The sequence below is a fragment of the Dromiciops gliroides genome, chromosome 2 (genome assembly GCF_019393635.1).
Source record: "Dromiciops gliroides isolate mDroGli1 chromosome 2, mDroGli1.pri, whole genome shotgun sequence".
Lineage (NCBI taxonomy): Eukaryota > Metazoa > Chordata > Mammalia > Microbiotheria > Microbiotheriidae > Dromiciops > Dromiciops gliroides.
The window spans coordinates 265,092,255-265,107,184 of record NC_057862.1 but is presented as its reverse complement, the minus strand read 5'-3'; the positions used below and the strand labels follow the sequence as shown (position 1 = coordinate 265,107,184).

General features: G+C 36.8%; 1 protein-coding gene across 1 annotated transcript in view; it reads left to right on the top strand.

The window, feature by feature from the left end:
* The window catches only part of TEDC1 (tubulin epsilon and delta complex 1), an 80,132-nt gene extending 73,047 nt beyond the window's left edge, over nt 1-7,085 (top strand). Inside the window, exon 8 of the mRNA XM_043983739.1 lies at nt 5,682-7,085. Within this exon, the coding sequence (XP_043839674.1) occupies nt 5,682-6,020 (339 nt within the window). The 3' untranslated portion in view covers nt 6,021-7,085. The remainder of the gene's footprint in view (nt 1-5,681) is intronic.
* Nucleotides 7,086-14,930: the final 7,845 nt, after the last annotated feature.

Here is a 14,930-nt window from a genome sequence, read left to right as displayed (position 1 = left end):
CCCCAATTGATGGCATCCCCATAACTTCCAATTCCTTGCCATCCACAAAAAGAGCAGCTATAAATATTTTTGTACATGTGGGTCCTTTTCCCTTTTTTATGATCTCTTTGGGAAAAAGATCTAGTAGTGATATTGCTGGGTCAAAGGGTATGCACGGCTTTATGCCCTTTGTGCATAGTTCCAAATTGCTCTCCAGAATGGTTGGATCAGTTCACAGCTCCACCAACAATGAATTAGTGTTCCAATTTTCCCACAGCTTCTCCAACATTTATTATTTTCCTTTTTTGTCATTTTAGGCAATCTGATAGGTGTCAGGTGGTACCTCAGAGTTGTTTTAATTTGCATCTCTCTAATCATTAGAGATTTAGAGCATTTTTTCATATGGGAATAGATAGCTTTGGTTTCTTTATCAGAAAACTCTGAACAGGCAGTTTTTTGATGAAGAAATAAAAGCAATCAATTGTCATGAAAAAATGCTCTAAATCACTATTGATTAGAGAGATGCAAATTAAAGCAACTCTGAGGTACCACCTGACACCTATCAGATTTGGCTAATATGACAAAAAAAAAAAAAAGGAAAATAATAAATGTTGGAGAAGTTGTGGGAAAATTGGGAACACTCATTGTTGGTGGAGCTGTGAACTGATCCAACCATTCTGGGAGAGCAATTTGGAACTATGCACAAAGGGCATAAAGCCGTGCATACCCTTTGACCCAGCAATATCACTACTAGGTCTCTTTCCCAAAGAGATCATAAAAAAGGGAAAAGGACCCACGTTTACAAAAATATTTATAGCTGCTCTTTTTGTGGTGGCAAGGAATTGGAAGTTGAAGGGATGCCCATCAATTAGAGAATGGCTGAACAAGTTGTGGTATATAAATGTAATGGAATTCTATTGTGCTGTAAGAAATGATGAGTAGGTAGATTTCAGAGAAACCTGGAAGGACTTACATGAACTGATGCTGAGTGAAGTGAGCAGAACCAGGAGAACATTGTACACAGTATCAACAACATTGTGTGCTGATCAACTGTGATGGACTTGACTCTTCTCAGCAATACAGTGGTCCAAGATAGTTCTGAAGGACTCATGATGAAAAATGCTCTCCAAATCCAGAAAAGAGAAACTATGGAATCTAGATGCAGATTGAACCATATGATTCTACTTTTTTTCTTTTTTGAGGTTTTTCCCTTTTGTTCTAATTCTTTTTTAACACATGACTAATGCAGAAATATGTTTAATGTGATTGTACATATATAATCTATATCAGATTGCTCTCTGTCTTGGGGAGGGAGAGGGAAGGGAGGGAGAAAAATTTGGAACTTGAAATCTTATAAAAACAAACGTTGGGGGTGGCTAGGTGGCGCAGTGGATAAAGCACCGGCCCTGGATTCAGGAGTACCTGAGTTCAAATCCGGCCTCAGACACTTGACACTTACTAGCTGTGTGACCGTGGACAAGTCACTTAACCCTTATTGCCCCGCCCCCCTCCAAAAAAAAAAATCACTTGAGAGAGATGGAAGAAAAAATGTGGAGAGAAATGAAAGCTACACAAGAAAATTATGAAAAAAGAATAGCTTGGAAAAGGAAACACAAAGAATCAATATCTTGGAAAAGGAAGCACAGAGATTGACTGAAGAAAACAATTCCTTAAAAAATTCATTTGACCAAAATGGATAAAGGAAGTATAGTACCTTACTGAAGAAAACAATGCCATAAAATTTTGAATTGAACAGATGGAATCTAATTACTCCATATGCCACCAGGAATCAGTCAAACAGAATCAAAAGAATGAAAAAATAGAAGAAAATGTGAAATCCCTCATTGAAAGACAGCCGACCTGGAAAATAGATCCAGGAGAGACAATTTGGGAATTATTGGGACTACCTAAAAGCCAGATCAGAAAAAGAGTCTAGACACCATATTCCAGGAAATTATAAAGGAAAATTGCCCCGATATTGTAGAAGCAGAGGATAAAATCATCATTGAAAGACTCTACCTCTTGAAAGACACACCAAAAGGAGAAATGAGGCCTTTATTAGTGATACTTGCTGCAAATTTCCCCCCCATTTTTCTATTTTCTTTATAATTTTGGTTTCATGGTTTTTTTTGTGTAAAACATTTTTAATTTTATATAATCAAAATTATCTATTTTGCATTTTGTAATGTTTCCCATCTCTTTTTTTAGTCACAAATTCTCATCCATAGATCTGACAGGTAAATTATTCTATGCTTTCCTAATTTGCTTGTGGTAATCACATCACCCATTATATAAATCATGTACCTATTTTGACCTTAACTTGGTATATGGTGTGAGATGTTGGGCTGTGCCTAGTTTCTGCCATGTTTTCCAGTTTTCTTAGCAGTTTTTCTTAAACTTGAGGTTTTTGTCCCAAAAGCTTATATCTTTATATCATGTACTGGATTACTATGCTCACTTACCTATAGTGTATTGCATACCTAATCTATTCAATTGATCCAACACTATTTCTTAGCAGTACCAAAATGTTTTGATAATTACCATTTCATAATACAGTTTGAGATCTGGTACAGCCAGACTACCTTCCTTGAAAATTTTTCCATTGATTCCCTTGACATTCTTCCAAATGAATTTTGTTATTTTTTCTAGCTCTGTAAAATGATATTTTTGATAGGTTTGATTAGTATAGTACTGAATAATAGATTTAACTTAGGTAGAATTGTCATTTTATTATATTGGCCCAGGCTAAACCCATAAACAATTAATATTTTTCTAGTAGTTTAGGTCTGACTTTATTTGTGTGAAAAGTGTTGTTGTAATTGTGTTCATATACTTCCTGTGTTTGTCTTGTCAGGTAGACGCCCAAGTATTTATATAGTCTTACAGTTATTTCAAATGGAATTTCTCTTATCTCTTGCTACTGGACTTTGTTTTTACACATAACAAATCCTGATGGTTGTGTGGGTTTATTTTGTATCTTGCAATTTTCTACAGTTGTTAATTATTTCAACTAGTTTTTTAGTTAATTTTTTAGGAATTCTCTAAGTATAGCATCATATCATCTGCAAAAAATAATAGTTTTGTTTCCTCATTGACTATTCTAATTCCTATTAACTATTAATTAACTATTCTAAATTCTTTTTCTTCTCTTATGCTATAGCTAGCATTTTCCAGTACATTATTAAATAATAGTGGTGATAATGGGTATCCTTGCTTCACCCCTGATGTTTATTGGAAAGGCTTCTAGGTCATCCCTATTACAGATAATTCTTGTTAATGGTTTTAGATAAGTATTATATCATTTTAGGTAAGCTCCCTTTATTCCTTTGCTCTCTGCTGTTTTTTCAGTAGGAATGGATTTTGAAATTTGTCAAAGGCTTTTTCCTGCATTTATTGAGGTCTAATCATATAGTTTCTGTTGTTTTGCTATCTTTATTAATCTGAATCCATCAATGAATTTTTAATTTATAGTTGTATTCATTTATCAATTATTAACAGTTCAATTGCCTCCCGGTGTAAATCACCTGTCATAGTATATGATCCTTGTGGTATATTTGTATGATCTCTTTGCTAGTATTTTATTTAAATTTTTGCATCAGTGTTCATTAGGGAAATTGGTTTATAATTTTCTTTCTGTTTTTGGCTCTTCCTGGGTTTAGGTATCAGCAACATATTTGTGTCATAAAATGGAATTTGGTTCTTTGCCTGTTTTTCCCAAATAGTTTATTACTATCGGGATAATTGTTCTTAACATGTTTGGTAGAATTCATTTGTGAATCCATCTGGTCCTGGGGTTTTTTTCCTTAGGAAGTCAATTTCTTTTTCTAAAATTGGGTTACTTAAATATTTTATTCTTTTGTTATCTGGGTAATTTAACCTAAAGGAAATTAGGAAGAGTTCACTTTTCTAACAATATTCTAATACAATGAATTATCAAATAAATGTTAGGCATTATTTTTTACAAATCACGCTACTTGGGTGACTTGGCTTAACCACACAGCTAACATTTTTCCTGATATAATCCTTATAATAAATAATAAATTTCACTTAAATGAGACCAGAATAAAGTCAATTTGTACCAGGTTGCCAGTATTAACAAGAGCAATTACCTTAATCTGCTCTATGGTCATTTCATGACAACCTGGTCAAGGCTTGTGGAAATACTTTAATATCTCAGGCAGGGGTTGATTAAACAAAACAAATGCAAATGATCTAAACATCTCTCAGAATAGAAGGGTTTAATCTCCCATATAATTTAGCACTTTTGCAAATCCTATGTTAAAAATCTCACCCTCCTCTATATTGTGTCCTGAAACCTATTCCAGTTTGCTGAGGAAGCTGCACAAATATCTATACCCTCAAGTAAAAAATCCATTCAAATCCAGCCTCAGACACTTGGACACTTACTAGCTGTGTGACCCTGGGCAAGTCACTTAACCCCCATTGCCCTGCAAAAAAAAAAAATCCATCCAGCCTGCTGCAATCATCAGGATTATTGGGTTCCATTGTACATCTTGTAAAAGCCAGTTGGGGGATTTTCTCTTCTATTAGGGCTAACCTATTAGCTGCCTTTGTGATTGCTTAGTTTCCCATAATTTATAAATATTCTTAAACTGACCTAAAAATTTTCCCTTGTAGTCTACAGCAATACAGAGCCAAGATGTTTTTTAGGTAGAATTCTATGTCCTGAGTATTTAATGAATAGAAACAAATAGGTTTGGATAAGATTACTTTGAATGGTTGTATCAGTTCAACTCTACCAACAGTACATTAGTGTTCTAATTTTCCCATATCTTCTCCAACATTTATCATTTTCCTTTTTTTGCCGTATTAGCCAATTGGATAGGTGTGAGGTGGTACCTTAGAATAGTTTTAATTTGCATTTCTCTATTTAGTAGTGACTGACAACATGACTTTTGTTGTTATGTCGCATAAAATTTTCTTTGATGCTTTTAAAATTTGTTTTAGAATGGAATGTTGGGAAGCTTGGCAAAAATGCTCACTTTACTCCATCTTGGCCCTGCCCCTTCTGGTATTCTTTGTAAGAATGTTTTGAAAGCATCTTTATTATTGGACATCCATCTTTTTTCATTTATAGTTATGCTCTGAATTGTAGGGTAGATCATCTTGGGCTTCATCCTGAGCTCCATTGTCCTACAGAAACAATCTGTTTCCTTTTGTGTTTCCTAATGAGTACAGAATAGGCTTGTTTTAACTTTGTGATAAAAGGCTATAGTTAAACACGGTGTGTCTTAGAATTTGCAGCCTTGTGTTTTGTTTTGTTTTTCTGGAGAGACTCTGGATTCTTTTAGTTCACATTTTGTTTTTAGTGTTCAGAAGTTCTGGGCAGTTTTCTAGCATAATAGTGTTTAGGTTTTTTGACTTGTGTTCTTTTGGAAGACCAGAAAAAGATTGTCCTACTTATCTGTCTTTAAGATCAGTATTTTTTTCATGAATGGAGACCATTTAAAAAAAAGTTATTGCTTTTTTTGCTTCTCTTTTCTTAGGTTGTCTTTCCCTTCTGTGGATGTGTATTTCCAAGAGTTGTCCTCTCTGGTTTTTTTAATAAGATTTTGCTACCTGGGGTTCAATTTTTTTTGTTCTTCCAATTATATCTGCTGTGCAGGAAATAAATTCTGCTCTCACTTTTCTTAATTTTCTTTCAAGGCACCCAGTTAATAACATGTCTTACTTTTTTGCAGGTCGGCAGGTATTCCCAGAGGCTCCCAAGGCCGGCAGAGCTAAGCACTGTTGTGATGAAAGAAATCCAGGAGGCTGTGGGGTATGAGCTGGCAGCTCTGGAGCAGGACTGTGAGATGAAGAGCTGGCCCCATTGGCTACAGAGACTTGTGTTTAGAGAGGCTAAAGAGCATAGCAATGGTGGGACCCACCAAGTGACCAAAGTAATCCAGGTACTGAGGAGGGAGGAAGCTACCCTTGAGAAAATACTCAGAAGGTTACAGGAGGAATGTCAACAAGAACTGGCCATTCTGGCACATGGACTGGAGGGGGGTGATCTGGATCCTTCCACCATATCCTAGGTGGTGAAAGGATGTCCCCATGAACATGCTTTTGCCTGTGTGGCCTAGCTTCAGTCTTGAAATTTACTGTTTTCCAGATGTTGTGCCAGTTCATGATCATGATTGTGGAGGGAAGAATTAAAGCAGGAATGTGGGCTAAATCTTCAGCCAGACCAGTGCTATGTCTAGCGAACCTCTTATTACTTCTTTGTAACTACCTCTGTCTCCCTTGTACTACCCTCCATAGGCTACCTCTTTGTCTATGACTTCTCAAGCAAGTGGTATCCACTCCACTGGTGTATCTCCAGTTCTAGGAGTTCTACCTACCCATAATTAATACCCATTAGTGCTAGTTCTGGCCTTTGGGGCCAAACAAATAATTGTTCTCTGTGATGGCCTTTTAGGTATTTATGGACATGATCATGTCCACTCTGAGATGTCTCTGGGCTAAATGTACCTAATTCCTTCAATTTATCCTTAAAAAATTGAATTGCTTCCACATCCTTGTCACTTTCTGGACTTGCTTCATTTTGTCTATGTGAAACCTTAAATGTTATATCAGAATACTTGAGATGTGGGTTTGACCTGGGCAGAGTATGTCATTTCCTTGTATTATGCCTGCCATTTAAGTCCTCCACAATATGGTTCTAAACTACCTTTATAGCCTTATTTCATATTACTCCTTTAATGTAGTTATACTACAGCTAGAAGTTGTTCACATGCTCAAAGTTTCATTCTCTTTTCTAATCCCATCTCATATGTTTCCATAAACTGTTTTCCTATCCCTGGAATGCAGTACTCTCCTCATCTCCATCTTTTAGCTTCCTGATCTTCTTTTAAGGCTCAGCCAAGGTAGTACCTCCTACATGTAACCCTCCTCTAACTAAAGTGTTCTTTTTATTCTTAGGGTACTTCCTGTATCTCTCCTTTGTCCCTTATCACTTCCTACCTTGTATATATCTCTATCTCTATCTTATCTTCATATCTTTATCTTCCTCCTCACCCTCCAGTAGACTGTAAGCTCCTTGAGAGCAGAGATTTAATTTTTAGAATTGCTTCTCAATTCCTCGAGTATTTTAGGTATTTAATAAATGTTTGTTGAATTGATTTCACTTTAATAATTGGTAGACATGTTGAATACAACAGGATAAAAAGCATAGGCACCTGGGAAATTCTAACTTAACTACAATTGATGTTAACTATCATTTTGTTGGGTCCAGTCATTCAACCAGTTCCCAGGCCACTTTTATCAATAGTGTCAGGAGAGATTAGGAGACAACCAGGAAGGGGCCTTCTGAGTGCCAGAAATTAGCTTCTGTATATAGACCAAATTGGTGTGGGAAGGGCATGGTTTCAAATTGAATCCAAGTGGGTTAAACAGAAAGCTAGGTCAAGTTAAAGATATGCTTCACAAAATCAAATAACCCACTGGAATTATGAACTAATTCTGAGGGCAGAAGGTCCAAAGTTAGTTGACATGGAGCAAGGTCAGGAAAACACTAGAGGCTGCGAGCATAAAGTGTCAATAACTGACCATATTTCACACCAAGGAATCAGCCAGACAGTATTGATTGTGTGGTTCTGCTCTGGACTTCATTATTTATCAAAGTGCCTGGCACCTAGTAGGCAATAAATATTTGTGATTCATTGATCAAGGCATCTTGAAAGGGTATCATGAGAGATTTTTGTCAGATGAATTGCTATAACATTGCTTTAACATGTCTATTCATTCACCTGAACTAGCCATCTATAATTTTGTTAAGGAAATGATGTTAACATTGGCATAATTTTTTCTTGATGAACCCAGTCCATCCTTTTAGTAATTTGTTCTGGAATTTTGCTAGAAATAATAGTAGCAATGAAATAGTATTATTGACCCTGTTTTATAGTCTGAGCCTCAAAGAGTAACTTACTTTTTCTTGGTCACAATAGCTAGAAGGTATTAGAATCCATATTAAAATTTAGTTCTCATTTCAGGCTCTGTGCTAATTCCACTGAACTATGCTACTTTTTAAGGAACCAAAGTAAAATTCACTGATATGCTGAAGAGAATAGAAGCAACTTTGCCCATTTCTATTCTTTAGCATCTTCTGTTTTCCATAACTTTTTTTGTTTTCTTTTTGTTTTTTGTTTTTTTGAGGGCATAACTTTAAAGATCATTGAAAATCACCTTAATGATAATGATAACTAACAAATGAGAAAATATGGTGGAGTTAAGAGAGCCAATCCAATGATCATTTTACTATATGTTTCCTAATTCTTTTCATGCTCTGAAAAAAGAGTTTGTTTGGATCATTTAACTCATTGAAGTTAGCTAGGCACTCTTAACATCTCACTTGGAATTGTAAAGAATTAATTGTTATTTGAGGTATTTATGACCCCATGTTTTGGCTAGAATGTTTTAAAAAAACCTCGGCGCATGCCCTGGCTTCTGGGGCTACGCAAACGGCAAGGTGCACCACCCACTGGTTGTAGCCATCGCCATGGTGCTGGCACCTTGCGTCATCACCACTTGCCGACGCCTACATGGGCCTGGCAAAATTATAATGATTGGAAGCCTAGTGAGGGCAAATTTGGAGGAGGGGGTAGTTAGAAGCAAAACACTTTTGAGGGTGAAAGAAAAAAAAATAGAATTAAGTGGAGTAGGGAGGGAATAGGATGGAGGGAAATGATTACTGTGAAAAAAAATTTTGAAGCAAATTTTCTCTGATAAAGGCCTCAAACATAGAGAACTGAGTCAGATTTATAAAAAATAAGAGCCATTACCCAACTGATAAATGATCAAAGGATATGAACAATTTTCAGATGAAGTAATAAAAGCTATCTATAGCCATATGGAAAAAATGCTCTAACTTGCCAATAATTGAAAGATGCAAATCAAAACAATTCTGGGATATTACCTCATACCTATTAGATTGGCTAATAGACCAGAAAAGAAAAATGACCAAATATTGTAGAGGATGTGGGAAAATTGAGACATCAATGCACTGGTGGAGTTGTGAACTTAATCATTCTGTAGGGCAATTTGGAACTCTGCCCAAAAGACTATAAAACCATGCATATTCTTTAACCTAGCATTACTACTTCTAGGTCAGTATCCAAAAAGATAAAAAGGAAAAGGAAAATAACCTATAGTTACAAAATATTTATAGCAGCTTTTTTTCTGGTGGCAAAGAATTGGAAATTGAGGGCATGTCCATTGGGGAATGGCTGAACGAATTCTGTGGTTTGTTTTTTTGTTTTGTTTTTTTTGTTGTTGTTTTTGTTTTGTTTTTTTTAGTGAGGCAATTGGGGTTAAGTGACTTGCCCAGGGTCACACAGCTAGTAAGTGTTAAGTGTCTGAGGCTGGATTTGAACTCAGGTACTCCTGACTCCAGGGCCGTGCTCTATCCACTGCGCCATCTAGCTGCCCTGTGAACAAATTCTGGTATGTGATTATGGTGAAATACTGTGCAATAAGAAATGATGAGCAAGATGCTTTCAGAAAAACTGCCACCTAGCTGCCCCAGAAAAACTTGGAAAGACTTAAATGAGCTGATACAAAGTGAAAATGTACTGTGTACAAAGTAACAGCAATATTGTAAGATTATCAGCTGTGAATGACTTAGCTATTCTCAGCAATACAGTGATCCAAGACCACTTTGAAGGACTTATGATGAAAATTGCTATCCATCCCCAGAGGAAAGAACTGATGGTGTCTGATACAGATGAAACATGATTTTAAACATTTTTTCTTATATTTTTCTTGAGCTTTTTGTCTTTTCTTTCACAACATAACTAATATGGAAATGTTTTACATGACTGCACAGGTATGGCCTATGTTGAACTGCTTGCCTTCTCAAAGCAGGGTGGGGTTGGGGGCAGGGGAGGACGGTGTGAGGGTAAGGGAGGAAGGGAAAGAATTTGGAACTGAGTTTTTTTGTTTTTTTGTGGGGCAATGGGGGTTAAGTGACTTGCCCACGGTCACACAGCCAAGTGTCAAGTGTCTGAGGCCGGATTTGAACTCAGGTACTCCTGAATCCAGGGCCAGTGCTTTATCCACTGCGCCACCTAGCCACCCCCGGAACTCAGTTTTGTTTTTTTTTTTTTGGTGAGGCAATTGGGGTTAAGTGACTTGCCCAGGGTCACACAGCTAGTAAGTGTTAAGTGTCTGAGGCCAGATTTGAAGGTCAGGTCCTCCTGGGCCAGTGCTCTATCCACTGCACCACCTAGCTGCCTCTGGAACTCAGTTTTAATGGATGTTGAAAATTGTTTTTGCATGTGGTTTGGGGAAAATAAAATACTAAATAAATTAAAAAATAAAAATAAAGCAAAAACAACCAGTTACTAATATGGGGATATCCAGGTGTTTTCCCCTCTTTCTATTAGTAACTAGATCAAGGCAGCCTCTGAAGGATAGGGTTGATGGTGAGATTGGATTTAATCTTAGTTGGGACCCCACCCAACTGGGAAAACAGTTCTGATTAAAGGGTAAAGACTATCTTATCCAAGTGGAATTCTTAGTAACCCCACCATTGTTCTACTTGGGTAAGACTGCATAGGGACAGCTAGGCCTTGATTCAGGAGGACCTGTGTTCAAATGCAGCCTTAGACACTTGACACTTAACTAGCTGTGTGACCCTGGTCAAGTCACTTAACCCTCATTGCCCTGGGGGGGAAAAAAAGAAAGAAAGAAAAAAAGACTGCATGGAGAATAGATCCTTTTGTCTAGATTGCTTGAGATATGGGTGGTCTGGTTAGAGATAAATCTCTTTGTCAAGAGTAACATATGCAGCTCCTCATTAGAATAAATCCACTGTCCTTATAATAGTCATTTCTTATTATTTTGTTAGCCAATCAGAGTGGGGCAACTAGGTGGGGCAGTGGATAAAGCACTGGCCCTGGAATCAGGAAGACCTGAGTTCAAATCTCACCTCAGACACTTAACTAGCTATGTGACCCTGGGCACATCACTTAACCCTAATTGCCTCTGGGAACATCTCCAGTTGCCCTGAGATATATATATCTTGCCACTGTACCCAGATGGCTTGGAGGAGAGAGTGAGGTTGGTGACCTTGCACAGGTCTCCCTCATTTAAATCCAATTCAGTACAAGTCATGATATCACCCTGATGTCATGGTCCTCCTCAGGGACGAAGGACAAACAGCCACAACAACAAACCATTCAGAGTTGATTTTCACCTGCTTAGTAATACCCACTCTTCCAATGGTGTATAAATATTCAGTGGCCCCTAAGATTCATCTTTGATTTCTGGGAGAAAGCCACTGACCTCAATATATTATTTGCTAGTTATAATTAATAAATTGATTATTAATTACTCAGAAATTATGTCCTCTTGGATTTTTCATTCATCTCACTAGTACCTTTTCCCGTTTTTGGAATTTGCCAGGAATTATGCTATGTTAAGGGCTAAAATTCTAGCTATTCTGTCTAAAATATCTAACTCTTTAGCAAGAGTTAGGCTTTTAAGCATTTATTAAGGAGAATAAGAATTTGGCAAAGAGAGAAGAAAAGGCCTACATTCCTATCTATTAAAGGGAGAGCACATTCTAGCTCCCTTCTCCACCAGTGTCCTCAGGAAAAGAGCGAGAGACAGAGCTCCCGGCACCCCCTTCCTCCTCCCACCAGCAAACGTCACTTCCTGATGCCAAAGAAAAGATGCATGGCCTTGCCCTCAAAGACCTTCCTTTCATGGCGAAGCTTTTCTACAGTAAGTCTCCAGCAGGTGGCATCATTCCAATCGTTACAGTTAGAAACTTCCATCTCCCATGCAACCTTGCTGACTAGAGCCTCCCATCCTGTGACATCAGAAGTGATGTCAGGTGCACCTGAGGCTGGTGACCTTGTACAACCCTGCCTCACTTAAGTCCAGTTCATTGCAAATCATAACATCAACTCTCTCATGTCATCGTCCTCTTTCAAGAATAAAATATAAACAAAAAAACAAACAAAAAAACTCCAAAAGAATAAAGTATAAATAACAACAACCTGGAACTTCACTTATACTTATAAAATCCCTGATCCTCATTGGTTTTTCTGTAGTTCCAAGAGATGAACTGTCCTAATATATGGAGCAGACCAATCTTGTGAGTTGAGAGTGAGAGAGGTAAATGAGATGAGACCCCAACCATCTCTTAGACCAGTTATGAAGAGGGACTGGTGAGCTAAAGTTGGGAACACTAAGGACTCTCAGGAACATAAATAAACTTCCCTCTTCCTCTAAGGACACCAGTGTATGTATGTATTAATATGTAGTGATCATTCTAGTTATATCCTTCCCTGATGGCCCTACCATCTTTTCTGTGTTCCTTTCTTAGGTGACCTCTTACACCATATGGAATCCCCTTGTGAGGTTAAAAATGGGCATGTAATAAAGATCTTTTACTTTCCATTATTAGTCCATCTAGTTCTTTGTAATTCCTTTTAAGTCCCAGGATGGCAATGGACTAGAATATAGACCAATTCTCCTTCTACTATATTTACTCCACTCTCAGGAGAATCACCCAGACTCCTAGCAATTAATACGTTTATAGTCTCAAAAATAGGCACATGGCAATATGAATGTTTTCTACCAACATGTAGGTAAGGATTGATGTTTATTTACAGTTGGATTCTTCTTGGTCTTCATATACAGTTGTGGTTGGGAATCTATGAAATTCAAACTAGTCTTGGTTCCCTAGGGATTCTGTTTCTGATTTATACAAAGAGCTATAAGATAAAAGGCCCAAAGGGAAATATACTGCAGGCAATAGCTCTTGTTTGTTGCTACTTCATTTCAAGAGTTTAAGGCCTAAAACCATCAGTGAGCATTATCTGTAATGGGGATGCACTAGAAGCCTTTCCAGTACAATCAGGGTAAAGCAAGGATGCCCATTATCACCTTTATTATTTAATAATGTACTTGAAATGTTAGCTATGGCAATAATAGGAGAAAAAGAAATTAAAGGAATTACAATGTCATGAGATAAAACTCATTTTGCAGATGTTATGATGTTATACTTAGAAAGTCCTAGAGAATCAACTAAAAAACTACTTGAAATTATTAACAACTTTAGCAAAGTTGCAGGATTCAAAATAAGTCCATATAAATCATCAGCATTTCTATATATTACCAACAAAGTCTAGCAGCAAGAGATAGAGAAATTCTAATTTAAATACTGTAGAAAATATAAAATACTTGGGAGTCTACCTGCCAAGACAAACCTAGCAACTATATGAACACAACTATAAAATACTTCTCACACAAAGTCAGATCAAACAATTGGAAAAAATTAATTGCTCATGGGTAGGCCAAGCCAATATAATAAAAATGACAACCTTACCTAAGTTAATTAACTTATTTAGTGCTATACCAATCAATCAAAAAAAAAAAAGAAATTCATCTGGAAAAACCAAGGATATCAAAGGAAATCAATGAAAAATATGAAAGGTAGTTCTAGCAGTAACAGATCTCAAATTATATTATAAAGTGGTAATTATTAGAACTGGCCTAAGAAATGGGTGGACTGGCGCAGGTAGGTGGTGCAATGGATAAAGCACTGGCTCTGGATTCAGGAGGATCTGATTTCAAATTTGCCACCCCCCCAATCAAGAAAAAATAGGTGGATCCGTGGAATAGAATAGGTAGAAATTACACTATAGTAAATGGATATAGCAATCGAGTATATGGTAAACCCAAAGATCCAAGCTTTTGGAACAAAAACTCATTTAACAAAAACTGCTGGGAAAACGAAAACAGTATGGTCAAAACTGTATAGACCAACGTCTCTCCTGTATACTAAAATAAGGTGAAAATGGGTACATGATTTACACATAAAGGGTACCATATCATACCATACCATAAGCAGATTAAGAGAGCATGGAATCATTTGCCATTTATGGACAGAGGAAGAATTTAGGACCAAAGAAGATACAGAGAGCAATACAAAATATCAAACATAATTTTTTTTATCAAAATTAAAGTTTTTATACAAACAAAACTAATGTAATCAAGATTATAAAGGAAGCAGAAAATTGGGAAAGATTTTTTTTGTTTTTTTTTTTGGTGGGGCAATGAGAGTTAAGTGACTTGCCTAGGGTCACACAGCTAGTAAGTGTCAAGTTTCTGAGGCTGGATTTGAACGGCAGTCCTCCTGAATCCAGGGCCAATGTTTTATCCACTGTGCCACCTAGCTGCCCCATTAGGAAACATTTTTGAAACAAGGATCTCTGATAAAGGCCTAATTTCTCAAATGTGTAGAGAACTGAGTCAAATTAAAAAAAAAATACAAGTCATTCCCCAATTGATAAATGGTCAAGAAATATGAACAGGAAGTTTTCAGAGAAAGAAATCAAAGCTATCTATAATTATATAAAAATGCTCTAGATCCCTATTGATCAGAGAAATGCAAGTTAAAACAACTCTGAGTTATCACCTCAATTATTAGAGTGACAAAACAAAAAGGGAAAATATTGGATGTTGGATGGGATGTGGGAAAGCTGGGACAATCCACTTGGAGTTGTGAACTGATCCAATCATTCTGGAGAGCAATTTGGAACTATGCCCAAAGAGCTATAGAACTGTGCATATCCTTTGATCCAGCAATACCACTGCTAGGTTTCTATCCCAGAGACATCCCCCCAAAGAGAAAAAAAGTTATTTATACAAAAATATTTGTAGCAGCTCTTTGTGGTGGCTAAGAATTGAAATTCAAAGGAATGTCTATCAATTAGGGAATGGCTATGGAATATTATTTTTACTATAAGAAATGACAAGTAAGATGACTTCAGAAAGCCCTGGAAAGACATGCATGAAATGACGTATAGTGAAGTGAGCAGAACCAAGAGAACATTGTGCACAGAGATAGCAATATCGATTGATGAAGAAATATGAATGACTTGACTTGGTTCTCAACAATACAATGATCCAAGACAATCCCAAAGAACTATTAT